The following is a 10,578-nucleotide window of genomic DNA, read 5'->3' on the forward strand; positions in this document are numbered from 1 at the left end:
TGTCTTCTCCTGGTGTTGGAACAGCTGTCATTGGTGGGGGCTGATGAGGGACACTGGGGACCGTGTGATTTCCAAAGCTCCCTTAACGCTGTGTGTGGGGTATTTCCTGGATAACCAAAGTTCCCAAGCTATGGATCATCTAGTTCAGCATCCCACACCCCTCAGCCCAATCCCAGGTAATGTCCTGTCTGAAAAGGGTGCGTTTTTAGTGCGCTGCCTTTTGGAGATCTGTCTATTTAACGTCCCAGTGTCTTCAGGGAAAATCGCAGAGCACAAACTCTGAAGGCAGTGCAGAGAGGGATGCGCCAGGATGCTAACTGAATTTCTTCAGTGTTTACCCAGAAGTTAAATATTGTGAAATGCCATCTGCTTCACTGCTTATTAGCAGAGAGGTTGATTTGCCTTCCCTCTGCACAGGTGGTCTGTCAGGAACAGGAAACCCAAATTATCCGCTCATTCAAAGCCTCCCCTGAATATACATACCCTCTGCAGAGGTTTCAGTGATGCATTTGCCAGGTTCTCCTTTGGCAGAGACAGCACAAAGTGCTCAGTGCTGCCAACATGTTTCAGAGACCACTGATTTCAGTAAGCGGTGGGATCAGACCGGTCAGGAGGGAGGCTGTAGTTCAACTGCCTGTACCTCGACTTCTACTAAAAATTATTTAATGCAAAGAAAAGCATCAGTATGTTAACAGGGAGGATGATCTTGTGGTTTCAATGCAATCCTAATAGGTAATGTCAGGCATGCACTTTATGCATTTCCACACCATTTTGGTCCTTTTCAGACCTCTCTGGTGTAACCACTGACCCTCTGAGCTGGGATGTTGTAAGAAGTATGTAGACCTAAAGCAGGCCTTGAGATGAGGGTTTTAGCCACCAGTGTTGTAGTTCTTGGTAGATTTCTTCTTAAAATCAAGAGCTGAGCAAAGTCTTTGAGTTGTTTATTCATCAGTAACTAAATGCCTAGGTATCTTTGTTGCATACTTCAGTACATTATTCCTCCAGGTCACTAAAGGATGAGGTTAGGCTTATTCGACCCTAAATTAGCAGGGCTTTTTGCCAAATTCAAATCTTTCTCCCCGTGGCATATTCTTCCCCCATAAGGACTAGGGGGGGCCTCCCTCTCATCGGTTTCCAAATTCATCTGCTGAAACCACAGCAAGCCTTTCCTCTCCTAGGAACTTGTGAATTGAGTTTTGGTTATTTTCTTTTGGGATTGTTTTGCAAACCTTTCCACTGGTGGGAACGCTGGAAATAAACAAGGAGGCCTGGCGATAACCCGCCATCTCAAAGTTTATTTTACACAGGACTAGTTTGGTGTAAAATGGGTTGTTAGTGATAATTATACAGCCAAAAAAGGGCTCGGTTTGCTCAGTTTTCAATGTGGCATAAGGTTAAGATGGACTTTTACCTAAGAAGCAGTTATGGGTGAAATCAGTGACAAAGGGCATGTTTGACTGTCATCCGATTCTTTGCAGCTGGTCCTGAAGACCCTTGCAAGAACCCTTTGACCATGGAGGATCTCATCTGTTATAGCTTCCAGGTGGCGAGGGGAATGGAGTTCTTGGCTTCACGCAAAGTAAGGAACTTCTCAGGAAGAGTGGCATGTTATTTATTTGACTGTAGGAAATAGCGCTGTAGGTCTATAGAAGGAAACAGCATGTTCATCTTTGGACTATCAGTCATCTGCAACATTTTCTTTTTGCCCTAAGACATAGCCAAATCATTAATACTACAGAGTGAAACAGCCCATGCATTTATTGACACAAATGTTAGTGATCTGTATAAGGTTTATGGGTCACCGATTCATAGAAGAATGATTAAGTAGTTGGAAGAGGGGAGCTGACTTATGAGGACAATTAAAGGAATTAGGGACAAATCCCTGGTAACTGGAGCTAAACTAGAGTAAAGGAGTTTGCTCTGAGGAGGTTGCCTGTAATTTGTGCAGTGGGATTGCAAGGGCAGTGTGAGGAGAGACAATGCTCACCTATGAAACTTCGTGGATGACTCCTTGGAGAGTTTCTTGCCAAAGACACCCTCGCAGTCAATAGCACCTCACCTGCATTTTGGCCTTCTAGAAGTGCTTTTCTGTGGTTTGATCCTAAATACATATAGTACATGTTTCAAAGGATGTAAATTCCAGCAAAAGCGAGGAATTGCCTGCAGTTATGTAGAAACAAAAATTACTTAGAAATGGGAAAAGGAAATAGAAGCAGGAAACATAACACTGCTCTAGAGTGCAGGCTAAGCATTCAAGAGCAGACTTCAGAGTCTTTTCTAAAAACATATATTTGTCTACATTTTATACATCCTGGTTGGTGTGTATATGTAAAAGGATGTCTTTCCAGGATCTGTATTTCTAGGCCATACTAGAAGCAAATCTGCAGCCACTTTCAGAGCCTGGCTTTTTTACTTCAAGCTATTGAGGCCTGAGCTTTGAAGTCTTTGGGTTGTTGGCTAAGCTGTCATTCTGCATAGGTAAAGGCATGGAATTTTTCTGTCTGTAGTCAAGATTAATTTGTGTTGGAATCAAATCGTCATTTTAGTGTGGTATGTTTTTCGGAGAGAGAGTAGAGTTCACAGATTTGAGTGAACCTAAGTAAATCTAAAGGTAATCAGATCTGAACCTGTTTTGTGTCAGCTTCTTAGGATAATTAATTAGCTCACTTCAAAGGCCCTCTCTGCATAATGGATAAACAGATGTATGTTTGGACTTGGGAACACAAGTCTCCCTGAGCCAAATCAGTTGTGACCATCAAAAAAGCACTTAAAATCAGTAACTGTTGATGCTGAGGTTTCTTTTTCTTAAAAGGTTTTAAGAAGTATCTGGCCTTTGAGGGTAGGAGAGCACATATGTGAAAGAGATCAGCCCCGTGGACAGAGCTATGACGACAGGCAGCGTATGAAGTTGTTTACTTCTCTTTGCAGTGCATCCACAGGGACCTGGCTGCTCGTAATATCCTCTTGTCAGACAATAACGTGGTTAAAATCTGCGATTTTGGCTTGGCTCGAGACATCTACAAAGACCCAGATTATGTCAGGAAAGGAGATGTAAGTTTTGGATTCTCTATTTGAGAGACAATTAATATGAAGTTAGGACTCCTTTTTTTTTCACCTTAAATGGGTTTGTGGAAACTCAGTGTTTTGCTAAACTGTGATACTTTTTTGTTTACGGAAATGCTTTCAGGCCAGACTACCCCTAAAATGGATGGCACCAGAAACCATTTTTGATAGAGTATATACCATTCAGAGTGATGTATGGTCCTTTGGAGTTCTACTGTGGGAAATATTTTCATTAGGTGAGTGACTTTAATTTTACTGAGCCATCTTAAATTTTAAACAACAGAGTCTGAAGAAAACAGTCAAAGTGTTCTTGGATCCTCTTTAGCATTTTTTTTCACTTCTTGAAAATTTCCTGTTTATTTTCTCCATCAAAATAAAATACTCAAATTTCCTTAAAAATGCAAATGTAGGAACATGGACTTGAAATGCTTCTTCATACAATTTCAGTATGTGATTATGTGCCTCATTTACTCAATCAGTTGCTGTTGCCATCATAAATATAAATCGTTTGCACATCCAAATATACTGAATTACCTTATAAACTCAGGCCATAGCGAATTATTTGTTTGAAAATTAATCCCAGAATTTAAGAGTCTAATGCATTAAAATTACCGTTGCTCTCATTTTAGGTGCATCACCATACCCTGGAGTGAAAATTGATGAGGAATTTTGCAGAAGACTGAAAGAAGGAACAAGAATGAGAGCACCAGACTATACAACACCAGAAATGTGAGAAACTGTTCTTCCAGCTGCCCACATTTACCTCACAATAATAGCAGGTGCTTGAGTAAGCAATAGGTGCTGTTTTCTTTATGGTGATATTTTAATGGTCTTTGTCCTTCTAGGTACCAAACAATGCTGGATTGCTGGCATGGAGATCCTAAGCAGAGACCAACTTTTTCAGAGCTGGTGGAGCACCTGGGAAATTTACTGCAAGCCAACGTCCGTCAGGTACTTGAAATATATTCCCTTGGTTGCTAAAACCACCAGCTGAACCCTGCCTGTCCCGCCAGCCACCACCAAATCCCACGGCCGGGTACTGTCCGCTGGAGTCGTCGGGGAGCATGGGCTTCTTTCTCCAGTGCTTCTGTTACTGACCGGCAGCTGGGGCAACTGGCAGAGAAGAATGACCTGGGGGGGGAAAGATCGCAGAGGTCTGTTGTCGTAACCAAAAGCCACCTTGCCCTGCCAGCAAGGGCTTCCCATGACACCACTGCTGTGGTTACTTAGCTGTCTTGCTGAGGAGTTGTTGGCACAGGCTTAATTCCCTGCTCTGCTGCCTATTTCTCCGCGTACTGCAGAGGCGTTTCGGCAGGTAGCTCCTGTTGATCTTAACTGTGCCAAAGATAGATATCTTAGCATATGTGAGGATGTGGGATGCAGTGTTTTTAATGACTCTTCTGGAAGACAAGGATACAGGCATTTCACTGCCTGTCAGCAGCTCCATGCGGATAAGTGTATTAAGACTTGTCCAATGTACAGGCATTGTGGTAAGAGAGCCCGCTGCTTCCAGGTGGGGTACACGGGCCTCCCTCCCCCCTGGGTTACCCATCTTGTGTCTCCCTCTTCATGCACAAATGTGGACGAGGCCAGGGCAACAGATGTGAGCACTTGGATGAAGGAGGCTGGATTTTGCCACGTGCTCTCCTATTAGACTAGTTCTCCCTTTCCAACCTATTGGTAGTGATGGGAAATACCTGTCCTTCCAAAGTATTGTGTCTTCTGTGCGTACCAAAACTCAGAAAGGATAGAATTTGTTCACTTTCCTACAGAGCAGCTTGCATCTTATGTATCACGGAATCATAGACTGGCTGAGGTTGGAAGGGACCTTTGGAGGTCATTGGTCCAACCCCCTGCACAAGCACCTAAGGCTGGTTGCCCAGGACCATGTCCAGGTGGTTTTTTAATATCTCCAAGGATGGAGACTCCACAGCCCCTCTGGGCAACCTGTGCCAGTGCTCGGTCACCCTCACAGTAAAAAATGTGTTTTGTTGTATGTTCAGAACACACTATATGTATATTTGCCCATAACCTAATATGGTTGGATTACTAATGATTTAGACTCTCTTGTCATAAACTGTAGTATACTGTGACTACAAAAAACAAACATGATTTACTGTCTGATAACTAATAGCTAATTACACGTGTCATACTGTAGTCCAAAAGGGATAAATGCAAAAAAATTAGAGGAAAGGGTGAATCTACAAAATGATTTCTTATGGGACCATAAATAAGAATGCAGTCCTGAAGGATGCATAATCCATTTTTTCTCTTCATACTTTAAATCAGGAATGTAAACAAGTGGAAGAAATTTTTGAAAATGTTATTGGTGTGATTCACATAATTAGATGCCAAAGTATTGATAGAAAACTTCCTTCTTTGCTATCTCCATTTCATTCTTCTTTTCATTTACTTCTTATACTTAATTTAGGCTTTATGATTCATATGTTGTAGTCCAACTCAATCTCACTTTCAGTTTAAGGTTATTTTTTTCTCTCAGGGTCATGTTCTTTGTGTCATTGCAATTCAAACATTACTAAAATTTAAATTTTTTATCTCAAAGACATCAAGAAAAAGTTCAGTTTACGCGTTATGTTACAGTATGTCATATATAAATCTCTTTTTTTATTGAAAACTACTTGGCAGTGGCTCTTACTAAGTTTCCCTCTTTTAATGAAGCTGCTCCTGCGAGGGTGGTATAATGCTCATAGTTTAATAAAACAACCAAGGTAGCTCTGCTGCATTCTCCACATATGTGTGTGTAGCTGTTTATGTCTGTATATCTCTGTAGCCTTATTTAATTTTTGTATTTTTTCACTGAATTCTGCAGGATGGTAAAGACTACGTTGTCCTTCCTTTGTCAGTATCGCTGAATATGGAAGAGGATTCGGGTCTCTCTCTCCCAACTTCACCTGCTTCCTGTAGGGAGGAAGAGGAAGTCTGTGATCCTAAATTCCATTATGACAACACACAGTGATGACAACACAGCAGTAATTATGTATTTTATATGGTGGACATCCTACTGGGGCCTCTGGGCAGGTTTTGTTCATGCTGGGGGCAGGGAAAATGAAAGGAAGAGACTTCAGCTGCCTGGTCCATATTTAACTTCCTCCATAGGGATAAGAATGAATCTGTAGAGTTTTTGCAGGCAAAAACTAGTTTCTTACCTCCCCAAATGCTAGGGAATCTTTTTTTTTTTTTTTGCTACCCTTTCAAGATTCGGTATTCTCATTCAAAAAACTGCAAGACTATTTGTTATTTAGTTTTTAAGAACCAGAACAAATACAAAGTTTTACTGATCCAGTTCAGTTGTGTTCACACCCTTGTATTGCAGCTCCCTAAACTATTAATGGTAATAGATCTGTCATTAATAATCTCCCTGGCATTTCCCCTCCTAAAGTGAAATGTTGGTAAATAGGTCATAAATTGATAGCCAAGGGGAATGCGACCTAAACAATGTCACCGCTGGATTTTGTCTACTGCTTGCTGCTGGTGGGCTGCTGGGGCATCCACGATGGACCAATAGTGGTATACGCTGTTGGGTATTGTGGCAGAGGTGACTCCCTCAGTAAAGGGTTTGTAGTAATGCAGTTAGGCAGGGCTTATGCTGGGCATTGTGAGGACCTCAGGCACAGGATGTAAAGGAGAAAGATATTTTCTCATCCAGTGCTGCCTAAGGTCGAATTCAGCTGCTTGGATGCTGGGAGCCCTGGGGTGCTTGCTGCAATCTCAGAAGAAGGAGGATAAGAGGCGGATCCAACCATCGGAGCAGAGATGGACTCTGCTGGCAGTTTTCACGTGGTTTCCTCAAAGTGGAGCCCTCTCCCTCACTGCTTGTATTATATCCACCAAAGACAAACAAAATTCCCAATGATTTTGAGTACTGCAGGATCACATTTTTATGCGGTCCTGAAAAAGACTAGGTAGGCACAGTGCATTTTGCACTTCAGTTGAACTTATGGTCCTAGAGCTGAACTCTCAACCCCATGTTTTAGTAGTGGGGCAGTCCAAAATATAAATACTTGAAGGACACAAAAGCATGATTTAACTTCCAATTCTTCAATTCCAATACTTCCTGTATGGCTTTCCCCAGTCCCCACTTCCTGTTATGAACAGAAGTAAAACCTCTCCATCAACCTTTTAAAGAGACTTTGAACCTCTTTCCTCGTGTCTTACAGTGTGACAGGGTTTGTGAGAAAGCACTTGTGGAAACCATGCTAGGAGAGGCAAAGTGGGAAGCTTCAGACATGTTTTGGGGCTTTATTCTTCTGTTCTGGTAGCTGAAAATTATTTTGTAGGCATGGACCTTGCTATACATGTAGTGGAAAAGATTGATCTGTTCACTAATGTCTTTCAATCTTCACAAAAGTACTAACTATGAGGAGAGGCTGATAAATACAATCTCTAAATCAAAGCTGGAGGAGGAGAAGGAAGCCCAGGGAAAACACAGAGAATATTAAAGAATATTTAGATTGCTGAGGTAAATTAAAATCAGCAGGACCTCCTAACATCTGCCGTATTTGGCTCAGGAAATAGATACGCAATTTCTGAACCTTGAAAGACTGTCATTAAGAACAGTCAGGTGAGGTAAAGAAAATTTAAGAAAGTGTAAAGATAATGCCTGTTCTTAGAAAAAACAGAAAAGGAGTAACCCTGAAATCAGGTTAACTTGAATCCTAGGAATGATCCTGGAATAAACGATCAGATAAATAATGGTAAATGCCTACAGGGAAATGAAGTAACTAAAAATGGCAACCATGAATCTGTCAAGAAAAAATCAAGGCAACCCAATCCAAGTTTCCTTTTCTTTGAGAGAATAATTGGTTTGGTGGATAGCAGGGAAGAGGGATTTTGATTTTCTGTAGGGCATTTTTGGCCCTTTTTTTATGGGACAGTCTATTACAAAATGCAAAGACGTGTCAGGAGATACTGTCAGGACGTCAGCTGAGCCCTCACTGCCACCGGGCAGGAGTCAGACTCCACGTGTGGCCCCTCTCTGCCTGCACACTATTTCTGGTCCTGTTTGGCTTAACCAGGAGGATCTCATTCATTGTAGCCAATGTAGGCTGACTCTTGTCTGGGCTGAGCGGAGGCAGGACTCCCATACCTGGGAGGTTGTTCAGATCAAGAGGCTGGGATTCCCAGTTCTCACCACCCTGGTAACCGTAGTCCTGGCCATGCAGTTCTGTGCCTGTGTGGACAATTAAATGCAAGCACACAAGGAGCTTTCAGACTAAGAAGGCAAGTTGTGGAATGAACTTCTCATCATTCAAGGTCAGATTGTCCAGGAGAGTATAGTGGACTAGATTGTCCATTAGGTGTTTTTGGTCCTGGCAGGGTTGGGTGGGAAGTGGGTTAGATACCATTGCAGAGTAACAGGAGCAGAAGACATGGTCAGTGCAGAGATCTTGAAAGAAAGTCTAGGAAGAGAAAATGGAGAGGGAACATAGTAACAGTTTTCAGTATATGAAAAGTTGCTCGAAAGAGGATGCTAATTAATTATTCTGTGTCCCCAGCAATAGGACAAACTTTATTTGCAGCAAATACTTGGGCTTAATATTTGAAAAACATTCTGAAGTGTGATTGAGCACCTGAGCAAGTTACACAGGGAACTTGTAAAACCCCCACCAGTTTAAATAAATGTCTGTGGGAGACAGGCAGGACTCGGCATAGCTAGACTCAAAGCTGGGAAACGGGATGAATGATGCTTTTAATTGCCTCCAGCTTTGCACTCCAAGTGGATGCAGGCTTCTCTTCTAACTCCATGGCTTTTTCTTCATTAGCTGTTAGGAACATAAATTGGTCCTGTTTAACAGGGACAACATCCATTTTATTCCATATTCACTTAGACAAAAAGCTGAGGATAGCTGTTTTGTTTGCTGTATTAGTACCTCCATGAAAGTCAATTTTATTTTTTTGTCCAATATTTTTTATGGATGTCGTCCTGACCAGAGGGCTTCTTTTGGAGAAGAGCCTTCAAGAGAGATGCAGTACTCCCTGTCCTGATCCCCATGGTTTAAGGGCGGCAGTCTGCTGAGTCTGCTGTTGTTGTCCTAAGTCCAGGCCGGGGTCTCAGAAGTGCAGTCCAAAGGAAGAGACACATGTCTGTGCTCCAGGCTCCTCTGTTTATTATACTTCTAAGTGAAGCTTGCAGGAAGTGAAGCCCTCCAGTGTAACTGAGGAAAGGAGCTGTTTTCTCAAAGCCATTTCTTAGAATTTGCTCAGAGATCAAGGTTGTCAGGAGCAGAAGGTCAGAAACATGCTACTTTCTAGGCTGCTCGTCCTTTTCAATAAATGGATATTTTGAGGTTTGCATAATATGTTTTGACAAAAGGATTAACTTCTCTGTGGAGAGATAAAAGGATTCTGATATCATTGTGCTGTTTGCAGCCAAGTTGTGGAGAGTGGACACAAAACTTTTTGTTTTGTTTTCTTTTCAGTCAGTACCGACAAGGTAGCAAAAGAAAAAGCCGCCCTGTGAGTGTGAAAACATTTGAAGATGTCCCATTGGTAACCACTGTAAAAGTTGTTCATGAGGTGAGTTTGTCTGTTGTTTGTATGTTTCTTCCTTCTGTTGATGTCTTTTTTTATCCCTTTCCATTTAATGCATTTCTAACACCTTTGCAGGAAAACCAGACAGATAGTGGGATGGTTCTTGCGTCTGAAGAGCTGAAGACATTAGAAGAGAGTGATAAACAAGTGAAAATACCCTTTAGGTAAGGTTCAGGCTGCATGTAGAATTGAATATGACCTTTTGCTTGCAGTATGTCAGAAGACTGATTGGTTTGTAAAATTTTTTAGAAGACAAAATCTCTTCTTACTGTATTTTTAAAAACACAAAGAAAAATTGTGCACTGTATGCCTGGTCATCCACATTTGGTACCAGGAGAGGAGAGGTAATGCAGCTGTTGGAAGCATCAGCCAGCACTGCAGAAAGGACTTGTATTTATGAGCTGCAAAAGCATCAACCACCCCTAGAAGGAGCTGAGCAGGTGCACACAATTGGGTGTATTTGTGAGGGCCTGTCTGCAGTGACAAAGAGCTCTTTTTTTTTTCTTTTTCTTTCTTTTTTTCTAAAGCTGACTCTTGAGTTTTCAGGATGTACCTGGGTGTATTTTCAGAGCATTGTACAGGGGTTTCATTGTGCAGTTCACAGGAAGCACAGTGGCATTCATGGAGCTGAAACCTCACGTATGCTCTCTGAGAGCTTCTCAGGAATTACTTTTTCCAGGACAATTTCAGAGCAAACAAAGATGTACTGCAGTTACAATTGCACCACAGCTGAAATGTGTGAAGCGTCTCAACGTTTTCTCTCCATTTCATCTGCGGTCGCAATCTAACTCCTTTCATCGTCATAAAATTAATTATCTTTTTCATGCATTAGTGAAGTTAGGGCATATAAAAAGGTCTCTCCTTATAATCAAATGCATGTTTAAAAAGGCTTGAAGCCAGTTTTGCTAAGTGCACCATTTTGCTTTGGCTGTTGCTGCGATGGAAATCAGCTGCCAGCAGGAA

The 10,578-nt window shown here is 41.9% G+C and overlaps 1 protein-coding gene across 1 annotated transcript in view; it reads left to right on the forward strand.

Moving 5' to 3' along the window:
* KDR (kinase insert domain receptor (a type III receptor tyrosine kinase)) overlaps nt 1-10,578 on the forward strand; it is a 91,218-nt gene that overhangs the window by 79,080 nt on the left and 1,560 nt on the right. Inside the window, 9 exon segments of the mRNA XM_009335211.1 lie at nt 1,447-1,579; nt 2,929-3,051; nt 3,188-3,299; nt 3,693-3,792; nt 3,909-4,014; nt 5,894-6,038; nt 6,040-6,061; nt 9,504-9,600; nt 9,691-9,779. Coding sequence (XP_009333486.1) covers nt 1,447-1,579; nt 2,929-3,051; nt 3,188-3,299; nt 3,693-3,792; nt 3,909-4,014; nt 5,894-6,038; nt 6,040-6,061; nt 9,504-9,600; nt 9,691-9,779 — 927 coding nt within the window.

The sequence above is a fragment of the Pygoscelis adeliae genome, unplaced genomic scaffold (genome assembly GCF_000699105.1).
Source record: "Pygoscelis adeliae isolate BGI_AS28 unplaced genomic scaffold, ASM69910v1 Scaffold21, whole genome shotgun sequence".
Classification (NCBI taxonomy): domain Eukaryota; kingdom Metazoa; phylum Chordata; class Aves; order Sphenisciformes; family Spheniscidae; genus Pygoscelis; species Pygoscelis adeliae.